Source organism: Lygodium microphyllum, chromosome 22 (assembly GCF_053477565.2).
Source record: "Lygodium microphyllum isolate KBCC chromosome 22, Lygodium_microphyllum_v1.1.10, whole genome shotgun sequence".
NCBI classification, from domain to species: domain Eukaryota; kingdom Viridiplantae; phylum Streptophyta; class Polypodiopsida; order Schizaeales; family Lygodiaceae; genus Lygodium; species Lygodium microphyllum.
This window is the reverse complement of record NC_141156.1, coordinates 9675715-9696325: the sequence shown is the minus strand read 5'-3', so window position 1 is coordinate 9696325 and position 20611 is coordinate 9675715. Positions and strand designations below refer to the sequence as shown.

Genomic DNA, 20611 nt, shown 5'->3' with positions numbered 1-20611 from the left:
AATAAAAGCATGAATGCCACAACAAGAGAGCATGCAGGTGAATGTGGCTTCATATGTAGATTAGACTTAATTTACATACTAAATTATGGGTAGCATCAATTAAAACTTTTGTCTAGCCTCAGTATACATTTGAGGCTGGTAAGATCTTCAATCGAATGTACCACACTAGGCAAAAAGCAAAAAAACAAAGAACGCCCTCAAGGAATTGCACAATCCAGTTTTTTAATGGTCAAGTCAATTCACTAGGTTTTCTTCTAAAGGTCTGTTACGCTCAGAATCCCACCCACCCAAATGCAACTCTAGAGAATTCGGCTCAAGTTTGCATTAACTTAAATTGTCTACAATTCCCCAAACTCAATGACACATTTATTCCAAGTCAATCTTTTGTTCTGCTCATAATTTCTATATTCCCATTAAATGAACTATATAGAAATAAAGTATCATCCTGCTGAGTATATCCACATTTTGTAACCCTAGGAATCACCACACCCATAAGCAACAGGAAATGCATAGCAACAGTCCTCTTTACATGGCTTTAAAACTTCTTAGCCTGCATTGTCCTCAAGTGTTGCATTTACAAAGTCAGTTATATGAGGATATAGGGCTTTCTCATCAAGCTCCTTTTGGGCCCAGATGAGCATTTTCAATAGGTTTGGAAGCTTTGGATCTGCATTCAATAAAAAAGTATCAACCTGAAGCAACTAACAAAAACATGAAGGATCAACAATAAACAGGTTAGTTAGATCTCATGATAACCTTTTTCATGACTCTGGCTTGTAAGAATAGCAGCATTCAATTCACTTGCTGTCTTCTGTCGATGAGACATATCCAAGAGCTCACCCACTGGACAGGTTGAAGTGTCCTCAAAAGCCAATAATGCTACTGTGCGCTCCAACTCCTCCAGAAATGCATGCTGCAAGGAAATGGAAAGGAAAATTATTCTCCAGTAGATTACAACTTAAAATCTCAGAGACTCAAGATCCAGTACCACACGAGTCCAGAAACTAGCCCAGGTTCAATTAAGCTCCATTGAATGATAAACTGCTGATACATTGTAATCTATTTGGATGATCTCATATTACAGGTTCCCATTCCTCAAGAATTCAACCGATTAAGGCACAACTCTCTTCTACCTTTAAAATGGCTGACCTCAGTTGGGTGTTTTACTTCTATGGGCATGGAAGTTGTCTTGCATTCAGACGGTATTTTTGTGTCACAGCAAATGTACACCTTATCATTGGTTGTTCAATATTTCCCAAATGGTGTCAGTTCAGTTTCCAACCCATTAGAACCAACACTTCTCCACTTTCTTGGTCCAGCCGTAGCAATCCACTGTTGTAGTTTCTTCCACAAAGGCCAAGTGTAGAGCTCTCTATGATGCCACCAGTTGGTCCCTTTACCTTAGATCCCTCTTCATCGAGATGCATTTCCCTCTTGACTCCCCTAGCCCCATCTTTATCAACAATGGTACCATAACATATTGCTGGAAGCCCAATTGTATCCCCACAATGAGGTATGTAGGGGTGCACTTGCACTTCTCCACAGAGCACGTTGAGTTGGGGACTATTTGGCTCCAGTTTGTCCCATTCGAATAGAACCACACTTGACCTCCTCACGAAAGGGGTCAATCGACTAACGCTCTAGCATTTGCACGCCAACCTTGGTATAGGTCCTCCCCCCTGGGAATCGAGTTAGGGGGCAAGCCTCAGCTCTCCTTCCACCATCAGTATCATGATGATTGCCTCTTCTCCATTGTACTTTCCAGATTTGGTTTGTCATTTGTCATGGCAACCATGAAATGCATTTCACTAGTGTTGAAATAAGAAAAGTGTGAAACGTTTGACTAAAATGTGAAACACATTGACATTATTTTTAAATGGTAGAAAGCTGTTTTTTCTTGCTTTTTTAAGAGGTTCTACACACTATATGTAGTATACCATCCTTATTGATCTCATGTGCCCAAAAAAAGACATCATTTCTTGACAGAATGGATTTGCATGGTATAAATGTGGAAGTTGGCACTCATTTTTTAAGAATAGGAAAACTCTCTCATATGTATTATTCAACCATTTCACTTGGCATTTCGCTTGGGACTTGCCCAAAGGTGAGACATTTCCAAGTGAAACATTTCAAGGTTGAAACGTTTCATGCTTATCTTGCTCTTCACCACTTCAATTTGTGCATGGATGACTCACTACTTATCGTAGAAGGCCACTAATTACACAAGACCCTTGCATGGGCCCCACTCCAATGGACCCTATTGCATGATCATGTGTGCACACACTCTCTACTGCTGAATACACCTTCTTTGCTGTGCACACTACCTGGGCACTTCCGCTTGCCCTTCAAACTGGTATTAGAGCTGCGACAAGAGTGTGCGCGCTTCCCGAGGGCTATATAGGTCAGTCTCTGCGTGCATGCGTGAGGAGACAGGCATGTCTTCACTTCTGTGTGCAGGCAACAAGCAGTTGAGACCAATCAGTGGTCAGTTTTGACCAGCAACAAGCAGACGTTACCAGCAGTTGACTAGATGCAGGTCACGAGTAGGCGAGTAGGCAATGGGCATCACGGCTGGCAGGCGCAGGTGCGAGCGTCACATTTCTGACCAGCAATGCAGTTTCAGCATACAACAGGTGACTGGCAACACACGACAGGTAAACAGCTGATTGTTTCAACACTTTTCAGCCTTTTTCCACAGATTTTTTAATTATTTCCTGCAAGCAGATCCCCTGCTCATTGACGGGGGTTCACGCATGTAAGCACAGTGCTCAAATTTGTGAAGATTTGTACCCGGAAATTTGGGGCTTTTCCCAGATTTGATAATGTCCATGCAAAACAGAGACATTTGACCCAGAAATTGCAAACATTGTGCGCATTTGCCCCAGAAATTTTGGGCTTTTCATGTACAAGTGAAATTTTGCTCAGCTGAGCCAATTTCACTAAAATTTGTGCACTATTGAACCCCCAAATTTGAGGGTTTTGCAGAATTTGTGAAATTTCTACAACATTTGCCCGTTTTTGACACTCAAGATGATGTATTAATGCAATTGGGGCAGATTTAATGCAAAAATTTTGGGGCTTTTCACATCGACGATGCATTTTGAGCTGATTTGTGCTTTGACAATGAAATTACAGTGGATTCACTGCTGAGTGGGAGAAATTTAGACTTGGGATGTATCAAATGTTGTAAAAGGGCAGATTCTCCTGGTACATGTATTGCCAGATGCTCATTATGCAATGAAACAGTGGTACATACAACACTTGGTTTATTGCATTTTGGTGTTACGGTGATGTACTATTGAAGTGGGAGCCGTCATTTATGCATATATATCAGATTTGGTTCATGTACATGCTGTAATCAGCTCTTGGGACTGAAAATGCAGCAAAATATCTGCTTCTTGGACACTTTTGGAAGTTCAAGTTTGAATACTTACTGTTATATTCAGCAACCTTGCTATTGGCTGAAAGTATTCAGTATTTTATTGCAGTTTTTTATTGCTTAAGATGGCTAGTAGTGCATCTACATCTAACACAAAGAATCTTTTTGAGATTTGTAAATTTAACGGCAATGGCTTTGATCTTTGGAAAGATCATATGCATGGTATACTTTTTCTGAGGGATTGTGATAATGCTTTGGCAGAACATAAGCCTATTGCTTTGTCAAATGAGGATTGGGCTAAAATGAATAAGAAAGCCATTACTGCAATTAAGTCGCAAATAATATATTGATTGATATCAAGGGACTTACCATTGCTATTGCAGTTTGGGAGAAACTTAATGCTACGTATGAGAATACGACTCTAGTCAATCAGGTACATCTCATGCGAAAATTGGCTAACTTGAAGCTTGATGAGTCTAAGCCCACCTCAGAGCATTTAAATGCTTTCACTAGTATCTTGAGTCAGTTACGGGATGTAGGCTTGCTAGCTTTTGATCCTAAGCTAAGGGCCATTTTCTTGCTTATGACTTTGCCAAATTCATGGGAAGCATTGGTTGTGTCATTGGGGAAAACAATGGATCAAGCTACAATGTAAGAGGACAAACTAAAAAGAGATCAAATGCTGCAAATAAAAACAAAAATCACAACAAAAGCAAGGAAAAACCACAATATATCACTTGCTATCAATGTGGATGCAAAGGGCATAAAAAGCCCGATTGCATGTACTCTAAAAAGGAGCAAGAACACAAGAAGTAAGCTAATGCAAAAGGCAAAAAGAATGAGAAGGATGGCAACTCTACCCCTAAATAAACAAAGAAGGCAAATGTGATATCTAATGTTGTTATTGAGGAGATAGAAGAGGATAAAGATGCCGATTTGATTGTTGTATCTTCAAATCCACATGCTATGACAATGGAACATATGTATATCACTAAAAGGGAAGTGATAGATGCCTTGTTGTTTGCTCGTGATGGTTTGTCACAATCATGGTGTTGGGAATAAAGGGCCATCGTGCCTTTTATAAGTGCTCAGGTGTGAACACACCCTTAGCACATTTGTACTTTCTTATATATCTATCTAAAACCTAAAGAGGTACACTAGTCTTTTTACCGAACAAGAAAGGTGTCGTGCTCACTCTCCTTTCTACTCACTACTCTCTATACTCTGTGTGTGTGTTATCCGTCACGTTCACTCTCAGCTCCACCTCGAACTCCAACAAACTGGTATCAAAGCACAGAGTGCACACTTCCCGAGATCGAACCTCGAGGCAAAAGGAAGTCAGTCGAGCAAGAGTCTCGGGGGCTCAGCTCAGAGTGAGCACCACCAGGCGACCAGGTCGGATTGCAAGCAACGGGTTGCAGGCAGTCAACGGGCAGGTGTGACCAACAGCCAACAGGACCAGTCGACAAGCAGGAGTAACCAACACGTTTGACGAGCGTGACGGCGTGGCAGGTCCAACGGATAGGTGCACGCTTGCGTGACGGGCTGGCGACAACAACCGTCAGTCACGCGGCGGTCAACGGACCCCCCTCCCCCCTCGGTCAATTGTTTTTTAAATCAAAAAAATTTCCCCAAATATTTTCTTTTACCCCTTTTTTCTTTTGATGACGTTCATGCGTGGAAACACAATTTCCAGATCTATGCAAATCTGGCCTAGAAAATTTGGGGCTTTTCCCAAATTTGGGGACCTTAATGCAGAACTGAACAATCTAACTCGGCAATTGCAAAATCGGTGCACATTTGCTCAGGAATTTTGAGGCTTTTCACATTTTAGTGAAATTTTGTTCAATTTCACTGAAATTTGTGCACACTAGACTCGAGAAATTTGGGGATTTGTCCAAATTTGATATGACCAAGACACAACACTGATATTTGTCTCAAACATTGCAGGAATTTGTGACATTTTGCCTCCGACATTTAGGGCTTTTCATGTACATGCAAGAATTGGGCTGAAATTTACCCAATTTCTCAACATTGATGCACATTGGACCCCGTGCTATTTGGGGCTTTTACTGTTTGGGCGAAATTTGTGTGCCATTTGATCATTTCATGTACATGCAGGTTTAATTCCATGCAATTTCGACACCTAGCACTTGGAAAAATTCGGGGTTTTGGCGAAATTGCTCTATTTTGGCAAAATTGGCCTATTCTATGCATGTCATAGATAGTGCAAATGTATGGTTAACGCTTTGAGCACAAAAATTTTGTGGCTTTTGATCGTGCGTGTCAAATTTTGTGCCCGTGGGTGCATGTACAACAGAAATTGCAGCTAAAATTTGGGACTTCTCATGTAATGTGATGTATTTGTCCTTGGAACAGCTGTAATCAGTTGTCGAGTGTTGTAGCACAAGGTTTAGTGCTAAAAATTAATTTGCAGATCTGAAATTTCTGCATTGTGGTTATTTATTGCTGGTTGGTACTTGTTTGTACCTTCGTCACTTGTGTGACAGTTTGGGCCTACATTTACAGAATTTTTTGGTCACATTTGGACTGAACATCATGACTGGCAACAATGACAGCACTAATCTCATGCACATTAAGAAGCTTAAAGGAGCACATAACTTTGCAGTCTGGCAAAAACAGTGCTACAATATCCTGTTGCAAAAGAAGCAGGCAAAGCCGATTAATACCAAAGGGGCAGAGCCCGGAGATATGGAACAAGAAGACTGGGATGAGTTAAATAAGCTTGCAAGCTCAACCATCGAGCTATCAATTTCTGATGCCTTGTTGTTTAACATTGAAGGTTTGGATTCTACCTATGCTATTTGGACTAAACTGAAACTGTATGCACAGAAGAATGCCGCAAGCAAATTTTATTGGCTGAAAAACCTTATGGACTTGTGTATGAAAGTGGGTACAGCAATGTCTACTCACTTGAGTGAGTTTAACTCCATTTTCAGCCAGCTGGCTGCCTTGAAGTTCATGATTGATGAAGAATTTAAGGCTACATTCTTGCTTTGCACTCTACCAAAGAGTTGGGATACATTCAAGACTACTATGAGCAATTCTAATGCGATCCTTTTGTATGCTGATGTAGAAGTGCTTTACTCATGGAAGAAATGAATCAACAAAACAATGCATCCAAGTAGCCTTCCAGTGCTTTGCATACTAGGGGTAAATCACAGCAGAAAGGCAAATCTGATAGCAAGGGGCGCAGTAAATCATGTGGTAAGGATGTTGAATGCCATCATTGTGGCAAGAAGGATCACTTTGAACATGGCTGCTACAAATGGAAGAAAGAGAAAGGAAAGGGCAAGAAGACCGATGATAGCAAGGAAGAGAAGAAAGAGAGTCAGCCTAAGAAGAGCAGTGTCAAAATTGAAGAGGTAAATGTAGTCACTCATGACAGTGATTGTGAAAACGACGTACTCTTTGTATCTTCACACTTTAGTACACATGCTTTACTTGCAAATGCGAATGATGACATGCATACTAAGATTCTAGATTCAGGTGCTTCCTTTCATGTCACCCCTCATCGTGAGTGGTTTTCTGACTATACAAGGGGTCAACATGGTGTTGTCCATCTTAGGGACAACTATGCATGTGACATTACAGGTATTGTCAGTGTGCAGTTGCAGTTTCAGCATGATTCTGTCTTCACACTTCAACATGTACGGCATGTACCTCAGCTCAAGAAGAGCTTGATTAGCACAAGGCAGCTAGATGACGATGGATTTCATACCACCTTTAGTGATGGGAAATGGAAGATCTGTAAGGGATCTAGAGTGATTGCCAGAGGTTGTAAAAGTGATACCTTGTATCCTCTCCATGTATCTAGTATGCGTGACCATGTTGTTGCCGTGACCGAGCAGCGAAGTGTTTCTTTGTGGCATGGCCGGTTGGGACACATGAGTCAAACTAGAATGAAAGTGCTTTCTCGTTTGAGTTGCTTGCCTTGTCTTCGTTGTGCTGATTTTGAGCATTGTGATCATTGTGTTTATGGTAAACATGCACAGACATCTCATAAGAAGTCTCTTTCGCTAAAACCTTCTTCTCTAGAGTTAGTACATTCCACTGTATGTCAAATGCCAGGGTTATCTTTAGAGGGAAAGAAATATTGTCACCTTTGTCAATGATGCTACACGGAAGGTATGGGCTTATCCTATTCATAGCAAGGACGAAGTGCTTGACAAGTTTCAAAAATTCTTGGCATTAGTTGAGAATCAAACTGATAAGATACTTAAGTCTTCACTCTGACAATGGTGGGAAATATGTGTCCAAGGCCTTTTAGGCATTTTGTGACAGCAAAGGGATAAAAAGAGAGCTCACTGCCCCTCATAATCGGTCCCAAAATGGTGTTGAGTGTATGAATCAGACCATTCAAGACAAGGTCCGAACAATGTTGTCACATACTGCTTTACCTCATGGTTTTTGGGCAGAGGCTATTATGACAGCTATACATTTGATTAATCAGTCACCAAACAAGTCTTTGGGAGGGGGGAATTCCCCAACAAGCGTGGTCGGGTAAGTCACCTTCGTATGCACACTTGAAAGTGTTTGGTTGCGAAGCATTTGTGCACATACGTAAGGAAAAACGCAGCAAACTTGAGCCAAAGTCCTATAAATGTATTTTCCTAGGATATGGTAATGAAGGTGAAATGGGATATAGATTATGGAATCCCAAGAAAAGAAAATTAGTACGCAGCAATGATGTTATCTTCCAAGAAGATCACATGCATAAATAGCCCAACAAGACTGAGGAGGTCCGTACGGTTGTCTTCCGAGAAGAAATACCTTTTGGACAGTAAAATGTGCCCGCTGTACAGCAGCAAATACCTGTGTAAATAAACCTGCAAATGCAGAAAATGATGCTGGAAATGATCAGCCACTCGTTGCCCATAATGATGACCCACTGGATGTGCAGGAACAACGAGGACAGCAAGCTGTTAATGCTGATTTGCAGGCTGAAATGCCAGGACAGCAAGCTGAAAATGGAAATTTATAAGCTCGACAGCCAGCAAACAATGATCATTGGGTTAGGAGATCGTCTAGGGCTACTAGACAACCTCATAGATTCGTTCCTGGTGCAAAAAATTTGGCTGATTATGTCATGTTGACAGACTATGGTGAACCATCTTGCTTCAAGGAAGCAATGGACAGATAGGTCAACAAGAAATGGTATAAAGCCATGTTGTCAAAGATGGAATCTCTTGAGAAAAATGGCACTTGGGACTTGGTGTAGTTGCCTAAAGGGCAGAAAACCCTTCTATGCAAATGGGTTTACAAGATGAAGGTCACTTTTGGTTCCTCGCCAAAGTACAAAGAAAGATTGGTTGCGAAGGGGTACAAGTAGGAACATGGAGTTGACTTTGATGAGATCTTCTCTCCTGTAGTCAAGATGACTACATTGAGAACCATTTTGGGCTTGGTTGCAGCTAAAGACATGGAGCTCATACAGACGGATGTAAAGACTGCATCCTTACATGGAGATCTGAATGAAGACATATATATGCAGCAACCTGAAGGGTTTGTGGCAAAAGGGAAAGAAAAGATGGTATGTAAACTCAAAAGGAGTTTGTATGGGCTGAAACAAGCACCAAGAGAATGGTATCATAAGTTTGATACATTTATGCACTCTCAAGGTTTTCATAGAAGTCAAGTGGATCACTGCTTGTACACCAAGAAGGCAGCAAATGGCAACCTGATTATCTTGATTATGTATATTGATGACATGCTGATTGCTGGCAGGAATACTCATACCTTGGACTCACTGAAGCAAAGTCTTCATGGCATCTTTGACATGAAGGAGCTCGATGATGCAAATCACATTCTTGGCATGCGAATACTCAAAGATAGGTCAAAAGGATTACTCTATCTATCTCAGCATGAGTATATCTCCAAGGTTTTGTAGCGTTTCAATATGGAGTGGGGAAAAACAATCGGGGTTCCATTGCCTCCATATGTGAAACTTAGTATAGAGGACAGCCCTACATCTGATGATGAGAAGGCTGAAATGACCAAGATACTATATGCTTCAACTATTGGCAGTTTGATGTATACTATGGTTGCTACACGTCCTAACATTGCCTTTGCAGTGGGAGTGGTTAGCAGATACATGGCAACCCTCGTAAAAAGCATTGGGAAGCAGTGAAAGGTATTATGAGATACCTCAAAGACACAAAGGATTTGTGCATCTGCTTTGAAAAGCAGAAGGCATATGTTGTTGGCTTTACGGATGCAAACTATGTTGGTCATGCGGACTGCAAAAAGTCCACTTCTGGGTATGTGTTTACCTTCACATGAGGAGCAATCTCTTGGATCTCTAAGCTACAAAAGTGTGTTGCATTGTCTACTACAGAGGTAGAGTATGTGGCTGCCACTGAGGCATATAAGGAGGCTTTATGGCTTTCACGTCTGGTGGGAGAGCTTGGCATTACAAAGTTACCTGTTCTCCATTGTGATAGTCAAAGTGCTATCATCCTAGCATGGAATCACGTCTTTCATGTAAAGACAAAGCACATACAAGTGAAGTATCACTTCATTAGAGATGTACTTGACAGCAAGAGCATTGAGCTTATCAAAGTGCATACATATGATAATCCTACAGATCTTCTCATAAAGGACCTTCCAACAGAGCGGTTTGCTCATTGCCGATAGATGATGGGAGTTGGATAGACATATGTATTTCAACTTTGTACATACCTAGACTTAGTTGATTCTTTTCTCCTCTTGAGGCACATTGCCGTTAGGTGGGAGGTTGTTGGGAATAAAGGGCCATCGTGCCTTTTATATGTGCTCGGGTGTGAACATGTTGAGAATAGTAAACGATGCCCAATATGTATGTCCATAGAGGATTGTCAATAAGTAGCTTTGTATGGCAAATAGACATATGATGTGTGCTCTAGGAAGAGATGACAGAATCCCATAAGCACAGTGAGATACCATGGTACTATCCAAAAGCTATAAAGGCATGTACTTGTTGACACTCATTTTAAGAAATGGTACTTTCAGTTTGAGTGTCGCTCAAGGTTGTGTTTATGAGTCCAAGCTAATCTATCTTGGAACCCAATTCACTTGAGTTACAATCTCTTCTCTCTATCATGTATCAGTTCTATGATTTGCGTCCACCATAGCCAACTAGCTCTAGATCCGCATTTCTTGACATGGTATCAGAGCCATGGCAAGCTAGTTCTAGCGTCTTTACAGCTTTTCTTGTTTGTGCTTGGCTTCTTCTTCTTCTCTTCTCAACACTATACCTTGTACCTCTCCTGCCTTCTTGCGTGTAGCGGCCATGTCTCACAATAAGGCCTCACAGGAAGGAAAAGATTACTACATGTTTGGACCATACAAAATTAGTGTAGGCGAGGTCTTTTTTACCACTGGACTCTCCTATGCTTTTGTAAATCTGAGGCCTATTGCTTGTCAGTTCAAAACTCATTGTGCCTCGATTTACAAATTTAACAGATCATGAAACCATTGATTTGTGGCTCTCTGCAAAACATGTGAAAGCAAAGAAAGCAATAGGCCAGCATCAACAACCAGGCCAGCCCCCTGCACTTGCACAAGATGATGCACAACAAGGGAAAATCGACCAAGCCTTCAATAAGCACCATGAGGCTATCCAAGCTGCTAAAGAGGATTTTTAGGCACATCAAGAAGCAAAAATGGCTATGAAGAAAGCTTAGGCCAAGCAATGGCAACAAGTGCAAGAGAAGGCACATCAAGCAGCAATGGAGATCATGTCTCAGCAAAATTTAGCTCAGCATGTTGTAAATCGCGCTGCCCAGGAAGCGGTCTAGCGAGCAGCTGAGGGATAAAATCAGGCGATGCAAGACAGATGGTACACCATGTGCACGTCCATATTTTGCCAAGAGAGTCTAGTGAGTTTGAACCAGGTTTATGACCACGAGCTAGACAAGAAAGAGAGAGAATTCAAGAGGAAACTGGACCTGGACGAGGAGAGAAAAGACCGTTGTAGGGAAGAGATGGCAGCTGAGGCTGCATAATTAAGGACACTGTTCTTGGAAGGCATCAAGGCCGACATGAAGAACGGGATGCTTCGGGTTGTGGCTCCCAAGGCTCAGCAGTCCAGGAAGGTGGAAGTGCCCAGGATTAGGGCACATTTCTGTGTTACATGTCTTCTTTGCAACATCTCCATAATTCAATGGATTGGCATGCCCCTTAGGATTTACTTGCTTCTTCTCTGCAAACTTTAGTTCTCTATAAATTTCTTGAATTTCAAGCAAGACTTCCAATCGGTAAGACCTTCCCGTGTTTCAAAGAGAAGATGTTTGATTTCGGAAGAAAATCCAATGCCAATGTATTGGCAAGCCATGAGCCAAAGTCACATGTATGCCCAAAGCTATGTAATGATCTCACAAAACCAAATGGAATTCCAAAATCTATGTATCCCAAGTATCTTATCAAAGAAGCAAAGAGCTTCAAGAATGAAGAACAAGACAAAGATAAGAGCATGAAAACAAAGAAGTCCAAAAAGATCTAGTAAGACAAGAAAAGAAAGAATATCATGAAGACCAGCAAAGAATGAATACTAGAGCAAAGGTCAAAGACAGCCACCAAAAAGAAGATAAAGACATTGTTTCCACTGCCTAACAACAAAAAGTAACATTTCCCATAGTGGATGTAAAAGCCCTTACCAAAGATGTAAAGTTTCAAGTCTTAACTTAACTAGGCTTTGGCTTGACTAGGCTGCCAAAGAGCTACTCTCCCGGGCCATGTCATCATGTGCGGGGGGAGAGGGAAGCCAGCAAGGATAGAGACTCACCATTTGAGGGGGGGTGTTGAGAATAGTACATGATACCTGATATGTATGCCCATAGAGGCTTGCCCATAAGTGGCTTTGTATGGAAGATAGACATATGATGTACGCTCTAGGAAGAGATGACAAAATCCCATAAGCACAGTGAGATACAGTGGTACTATCCAAAAGCTATAAAGGCATGTACTTGTTAACACTCATTTTAAGAAATGGTACTTTCAGTTTGAGTCACTCAAGATTGTGTTTATGAGTTCAAGCTAATCTATCTTGGAACCTAATTTACTTGAGTTACAATCTCTTCTCTCTATCACGTATTGGTTCTATGATTTGCGTCCACCATAGCCAACTAGCTCTAGATCCGTGTTTCTTGACAGAACACACCCTTAGCACATTTGTGCTTTCTTACATATCTATCTAAAACCTAAAGAGGTACACTAGTCTTTTTACCGAACAAGAAAGGTGTCATGCTCACTCTCCTTTCTACTCACTGCTCCCTCTACTCTGTGTGTGTGTGTTATCCGTCACGTTCACTCTCAGCTCCACCTCGAGCTCCAACACGTAGATTATTGACGATGGTGCTTCATTTCATGTGACTCCATCTTTGGAGTGTTTTTCTTCTTATGCGCAGAAGGTAACCTTGGAAAAGTTTACCTAGGGAATAGCCATATATGTGATATTGTAGAGTAGGCACCATATACTTGGCTCTTGAAAATGGTCAGGAATTGATTCTTCATGATGTTAGTATATACCTGGCATTAAGAAGAGCCTGCTTTCTATTGGGCAGTTAGACAACAAGAGTTACTTCACTACCTTTGGTAGTGGAATGTGAAAGATACAAAAAGGATCCATGCTAGTTACTAAAGGCAGTAAAAAGGGAACTCCATATTATCTTCACTGCAAGGCACTTTCTACAAAGTTTGTTGCAGTTGCAAAAGTGTAGTCACACATGGAGTTATGGCATAAGTGTCTTGGACACATGAGTCAAAAAGGGTTTAGAAGCACTTTCTTCACTCGAAATAGTTGACGTGAAAAACTCAAAGCTTGACTTTTGTGATAACTGTGTTTTGGGAAAACATGTAAAGAGTTTATACTCTTATGGAGCCTTAGAGTAGCCTCTAGAAAGGCATGTATTTTGAATTTATTCTATTCTGATGTATGTACCATGCTAGTAAAAACTCAATGGTTTTCGTTATTTTGTGTCTTTTATTGATGACACTTCTAAAAAGCTAAGGATTTACTTGCTTAAGTAGAAAAGCAAGGCATTGGACGGCTTTAAAAGGTTTTATGCATTTGTTAGTACTCAAAAGGATTTAAAATTAAAATACATAAGAACAAACAATGGAAGTGAGTGTGTAGCTAAAGAATTTAATTAGTTTTGCGATGTCAATGGGATTAAACAGAAGCTTACAGCTCCTTATAATCCATCATCTAATGGTGTGGCTGAGCAAATTAGACGCACTTTATGTGAGAAGATTCGGTGCATGCTGTCCACAGATAATCTTCCACAATCGTTTTGGGGAGAGGCACTTAAAACTGTGGAGCATATGTGCAACCGATCTCCACATTATGCACTTCAAAGTGACATCCCTGAAGTGGTTTGGTATAGTAAACCTGCTTCATATGACCACTTAAGGGTCTTTGACTGTGATTGCTATATACATGTACCTCTTGATAGTAGAACCAACTTGACATGAAATCCCACAAAGGCATCTTCAAGGGTTATGGAGATAAGGTGAAATGGGTTATAGAGTTTGGGTTCCAAGCATGAAAAAGGTACTACGCAGTCGAGACGTGGTATTTAATGAGTCAAAGCTGTTGAAAATGCCACATCTAGTGAATTAGACAAAAAGAAAGCAATAATTCAATATGATCAACCACTTGGATTGCTATCAGCCCACTGAAATTTCAGCTCCATTTGATGCTGGTTTTGAAAATCATTGTATCATTATTGAGCCAGATGACAATGGGCAGCAAAGAAATGCTAAAAATCAGCTTGGGCAACAAAATCAATATACTGAAAATGAATTACAGCAGCCTGAAAATGTATTATAGCAACCTGAAAATGCAGTTCAGCAGCCAAATAATGAGGTCATTGACATTCCTTTGGATGTAGATCCATTGTTTGATAAAAGAGATCATTGGGTGAGAAGGTCTACACATGTCATGCGACCTATACAGAGGTTTGATCTCTCTTTGGACTGCATTTTACTCACAGATGAGAGTGAACCTCTCACATATAAAGAGACATTATCATGTGAGTTAGAGAAAAAGTGAGAGATAGCTATGCAAGAAGAAATGAAATCTTTGTATCAGAATGATGCTTGGGATTTGGTTCCATTGCCCAAAGATAGGAAAGTTGTTCCTAACAAATGGGTCTATAAAATCAAGTGTGTGAATGGCAAACCCAAATACAAAGCCAAGCTTGTAGCTAAGGGTTATACACAAAAAGAGGGGATTGACTCTCAGGAAATCTTTTCACCTATTGTCAAAATGACCATTCTTCGAGAATTGTTTGCTATCATAGCATCTATGGATCTTGAACTTGATCAGATGGATGTTAGAACTGCATTCCTACATGGTGATTTAGAAAAAGAGTTGTACATGAAATAGCCATAGGGCTTTTGTTATGCCAAGAAAGAAGCATTTGGTGTATAAGCTTAATAGAAGCTTGTATGGTTTAAAACAAGCTCCCAAACATTGGTATAAAAATTTTCATGCCTTCATGCTCTCACATGGGTTTAAAAGTGGCAATGTAGATCACTGCTTATATATAAAGAAGGCTGATGATGAAAGCCTTATAATACTTGTGCTTTATGCGGATGATATGCTTATTGTTACTAGTAAGCATAAAAGCCAGGTTAATACACCGAAAAGACAGCTGAATTCAGCCTTTTCCATGAAGGACTTGCGTGCAACTAAACACATTTTGGGCATGCCTATGATGAGAAATAGAGAGCAACAGCTCTTATTTCTCTCAGAGAAAAAGTACATCAGTAAAGTACTTTATTGTTTTTCTATGGCAAATGCTACGCCACTTGGTGTTCCTTTACCACCATACCTTAAGCTTAGCAAAGCAAATTGCCCAAAAGATGATAAGGCAGCCAGCTCTATGAAGGGTGTTCCTTAAGCTTCAGCTTGTGGGTCCTTCATGTATGCTATGGTTGCCACTAAACCTAACATTGCTCATGCAATGGGAGTTGTGAGCTGATTTATGTCAAATCTTGGTGGCAAAGCACATTGGGAAGCAATGAAATGCATCTTTCGATACCTTAAAGGCACACAAAGAAAATGTATGTGCTATGGAAAGGGTACATTAGATCTGCAGGGATATTGTGATGCAGACATGGCAAGTGACTTGGATACTCACAAGTCTACGAGCGGGTACATATTTACCTTAATTGGTGGGGCCATATCTTGGTGCTCTAGATTACAAAAAATAGTAGCACTTTCTACCACTAAGGCTGAATATATTTCAGCCACCAAAGCTTCGAAAGAAGTTGTTTGGCTTGGTCATTTGGTCAAGGATTTTAGGTGGCCCACCAAAACACTTGTACTTGGATGTGATAGCCAAAGTGTTGTATGCCTGGAAAAGAATGCCATGTTTCATGCACATACCAAACATATTGATGTGCGGTATCACTTTATTAGACAAGTTCTAGACGATGGTCTAGTCACACTAACTAAGATCAAAACACAAGATAACCCTGCAGATGTTCTCACTAAAGGTCTTGCAAAGGCTCAACATGAGCATTGCATTTGGCTAGTGGGAGTTGGATGTAAAGGCCCTTTTGCTACTCTCGTATATATATTTACTTGTAGATGTGAACACACCCTTCCGGGTACAAGTGTACCATACCCTAAGTTTAAATATATTATTTTATTCTTTGTGTGTGCTACACTGGTACACACCCATCTCGAGTCTCCACACTCTATTGTTGAATACACCTTCTTTGCAGCGCACACTACCTAGGCACTTCCACTCGCCCTTCACATGCACTCCCTTAAACAAAGTTCGGGACTTTAAAAAAGAAAGAGAAGATACAAACAAGCCCTCAAATAATTAAAATACTTGGGCTCCCAAGGGTAATTCCTCATCACCTTTGTAGTCTTGGTAGGTCACTATGACTACAATCACCCTCAATTGCAATGTGATGGATTCGTGGACTTTTAACTTATTGCTCTTGGGATAATTAAGTTATGCACATATGAGATTAAGTTGAATGTGAGTCAAGGCGACAAACCCTAGCTTAGGCAACAGGGGACATTGGCAAAAGTTGTAGTGGACAAGTGCCAATGGGTACCTCGAGCAAATCTAGTCCAAAGACATTGGATTGCCCCTTGGGAGTGACTTTCAAAGTCCAAGGAGTTAGAGAATTAAATCATTTAGTGTCTTGAGGCTTCAACTAAGGTTTATGGAAAGTTTCAACACTTCCACATTCTATGTATGCCAAAAACATAGACTCACAAGGATTGCACGAGTACAAAGCAATAAAGAAAGCACATAGAGAAAAAATCAACAATAACTAGAGTGTAGTGATGAGAACACAACAACTGGATGGACATTAACCCTCTCTAAAGCTGAGCAGTGTATCACAAGAGGAAAATACGAACCAAACACAACCAAAAATTGGCTTGAAACTTGTCACCCAGCCCTACACAAAAAATAAAAGAGCAAAACGCAAATGCTGATCAATAAAACGCAAACAGTAGCTGCATTAAATACAATCGATCTGCAAGAAAACAGGTTGCCATAGCCTACTATCCCCAAAATGCAGAAAAGTAAGGGTCAAAAATAGGTCCCCAGCCTTGAAACAGCCCTAAAGTCTCTAAATACATATCTGCAAAATGCTAAGAAAATAGTAGAAGAACAGGCCGAAAATTAGCAGAGAATGGTCACCCCGGCTATAAATCACTCATAGCAACAAGAACAAGTCCAAGCAATAGACGAAAAGTCAAATCTCAGACTGGAAACAGTGTAAAACAGCAGCACAAACAATGATCCTCCAATCTGATACCATGTCAGAAGTAGATATAGTGATGGAAGTGTGGAAAAAACTGTTGTAATAGACTGCTGAATCCGAGAGACAAAGGAAAGAGAGAGAGAAACACTACAAAAGAAAAGAATACTGCACAAAGAACTCAAAAGCAAAGAGATGCTCGGGAAACCAAGATATGACATAGTATAGAACCAATTTGAGTCACCTAACTGTGAAGACACTAGCACCTACTCCTCTCCCTCCACTAGAACCTATCAGATGATGAATGGCAGATGATCCATAATGATTGTGGAGGAGAAGTCTGAATAAATAGGCAAAAATAATGCCATAATGATGTCAGGTCGGCCAGCAATAAATGCCATAAACACTATCAAAATGAAAAATAAAAAATGCCAAATTTTCTAGAATATGCCAAGCCCTCTTTGGCATGCATAGACTCAGCCATGAACTCACCTATCTTCTAACAAATATAACAGCAATGATTGATTCACTTTAGAGTTCTCTTTCTTATCTATTTATGTTTGTATTTTTATGTTTTGTGTTTTCCCATTATTGTGTGAGTTATTGTGTTTTAGTCGTGTTTATGCATTCTGTGTTTTCTCAATGCAAACCCTAGCATATCTTCACACTCTAGTGGTTCCCTCATCCCCCTATCCATTTCAAAGGGAAATGATCTCGAAGACAAGGTTGTGGATTCCTTGGTTCTTCTTGTTTTAGAGGGGATTCCCAAGATCGTAAGGAGCTTCTTCAAGGATTCTAGTCTTCATTGGGTCTTTCTTTCATGCAGAGGCCTCTTTCCTTCATCATTGAGCCATCATTTCTTGTCGCTTGCATGCCCATTCCATTACCATTGGTCCCTATTACTCTTTTCTAGCACATTATCGCACCTTCAATAACTGGTTGCTATTGTCTCTCAATTGGGTTTAAAGCTTGGCTCAAGAGGCCTCTTCACTCCCATTGGCCTATATGCTAGCTTCCCATTGGAACAAGCTTTCATCTAGAGAGGGGAACTTGCTCCCTAGCTAGCATTCCTCACTGATAGACTACATCAACAATGGCACTTTTGCTACCACACATAAATCCATTCCATCTCCTTTGACCTTCTACCACACCAAGACCTGAGAAGAGGTGTTAGTAGTCGTGTATCTTCCATGGTCATCTCCTACCTGTAAGCCTCATTCTGAGTTATCGGACATTAGCATCTCTGATAGTGTATTTGTCTATTGATTCATCTCTCCCAAACACTATAGATGGAGGTCCACTCTTGTGCTCCACACCGGGCAGCCTATTTTCCTTGCATTGCAAGCAAGCATTTGTGGCCACAAGGAAGGTGAACATTGTCATGGGAGCAAGTGTCACGAGGACATGTATTTTCGAAACCTCACTTAACATATGGATTAATTTTTAACCACATGGTTAAGTAAATGTTACACATGTGAGGTGTAACTGGGTTTAGAGTAAATTTACAAGCCCAAGTCCCGAGCAAATCATGGGATGTCAAAGGCAAACGTTGCTATAAGTTATGCCGCACACATACTTGGTAGTATTTGGTGCTAGTTATTGCCCTAGGTCATTCATTTGGCCATAAGTGCCTGTTGGTGACACTAGAGAAGTGGTGTTTAACCATACCTAATGCCAATCTGATGGTCAAAGATGGCACAAAGACACTCGGGAATGGAAGTTGCCTAGACAATTTAATTATTAGCCAATTAGATTATTTTTCAGGGCATTGAAATAATGATAAGATTAATTTCCAATATTTAAAGACTAAAAATTAATATTTAATTATGGATAATGCTAAAAAAACCATTTGGAAAGGCTGTCACTTGTCAAAAATACCCATGCAGACTGAAAAACGTCTTTAGAGACTAGAGAGGCATTTTTAGTGTATTCATCCTATAAGAGAGAGGGAGGAGATGCCGTTGGTCTAATTTGCAGCCATTGGAGGACCTTCTGAGGCAACTAGGGGTACCAAAAGACCAATCAACAGCAGGTGACAGCATCTATAAGCTGTTGAGACAAGGCAGCAGCAGTAAATGATTGATTTTCTTCAATTCTTGGCATCTACAAGCTGTTGAGATAGGGCAACTACAGTAAATGATTGAATTTCTTTAGTTCTTTGCGAAGAAAGTCTGAATTTTCTCTCCTCAGCATCTTCTCTCATCTCCCGGCCTTTCTACTACCTTGCTCCAAAGATTGCAGCAATGAGATCACCAGAGGCTGAGAAATTTCAGATTTCTTTGTTGTAAACCCTAATCTGCAGCAAAAATTAGGGTTTAGCAGCAACCTCGAGAAGCATGCCAAAAATCGAAAGCTCCAAGACTTGGATCCAACAGGACTGAAGCTGTTTTTAGCCAAATTCAAGTGGAGGGACCAGCAAATCAATGAATTTAGGGCATTTTCTATCTCCATCAAAGCGGGTGAAAGCCAATTGACTGCTTGAATCAAAGGGCAAATCAGATTGAAGACTTGCTAATCATTTTGAACAGCAAGGGGAGTTAGAATACCTAAAGGGATTGAGAGAACCCCATTGTACATCAACTTCCTCTTCGATTAAGTTAAGTAAATACCAAAAGAGGTACCACTTTTGGGGCCAACTAGGTGTCCAATGTCCAAGATTATATGGTAAAGTGTACATTTCAGTTTTGTGAATTTGTTAATTGCTATAAATAGTGCTTAATCAGGTTATTTACCACCCTATCCGAGGAGGAAGGCCGGTTACAATAAGTTGCATTTATTGCAGCATTTCAAGTATGGGTGGCATTTATGAAAGGTCTAGCTGCATTAACACCGGTTGGCCTAGTCACATCGGCCAGTTTGATCTACATTGGCTATATATTCGCTGCCCCTCCTACAATCCACTATCAACCTATTCCATCACTAGCCCTCCTCGGCATTCCATCATCTTCTTGCTTCCATTTGATGTCCTCACTAATGCGTTGTGTTGTATCTAGGGGCTAAGTGTTTCAGCCTTGTACTTTCAACTTCTGTCAGTTTCGTTCCTTTAGTTTGTGTGTGTTCCCTTCCACTGTACAATCTCACAAAACCATCCCATGCAACCACAACCTTAGACTGATTTCCTAGACATTTTTAATTCAATGAAGTGAAAAATACTCAACCCTTTGGCTACAATCTAGCCACAATTACAAATTCCTAACCTCTTTGAATATGAAAGTATTGAAACTTCCACAACCCTAGCCCAAGACATTAATGATTTAATACTTTAACCCCCATGACACCAAAAGTCATTCCAAGGGGCTATTCAATGTCTCTGACCAAGACCTATCCCAAGCACCCACTATTACCAATCCACCACAACTTCTGTCAATGTCCCTCACTGCCTAGGGTTGTCTATCACCATGACTCACATTCAACTTAATGTTTTAGGGGCTGATTTTATTATGTAGACTGATCAATAGACATCAAGATACTGAGAAGCATGTGAGATGAGCAAGC

At 40.6% G+C, this 20611-nt stretch overlaps 1 protein-coding gene across 8 annotated transcripts in view; it reads right to left on the bottom strand.

Moving 5' to 3' along the window:
• Positions 1-307: 307 nt before the first annotated feature.
• The window catches only part of LOC148016883 (LisH and RanBPM domains containing protein), a 75781-nt gene continuing 55477 nt past the window's right edge, over positions 308-20611 (bottom strand). For all 8 annotated transcript variants that reach the window (XM_087663179.1, XM_087663186.1, XM_087663182.1 and 5 more), the window contains 2 exons: positions 757-913; positions 308-667 (listed from right to left, as the gene is read on the bottom strand). In XM_087663179.1, the coding sequence (XP_087519305.1) occupies positions 546-667; positions 757-913 (279 nt within the window). In that variant the 3' untranslated portion in view covers positions 308-545. The remainder of the gene's footprint in view (positions 668-756; positions 914-20611) is intronic.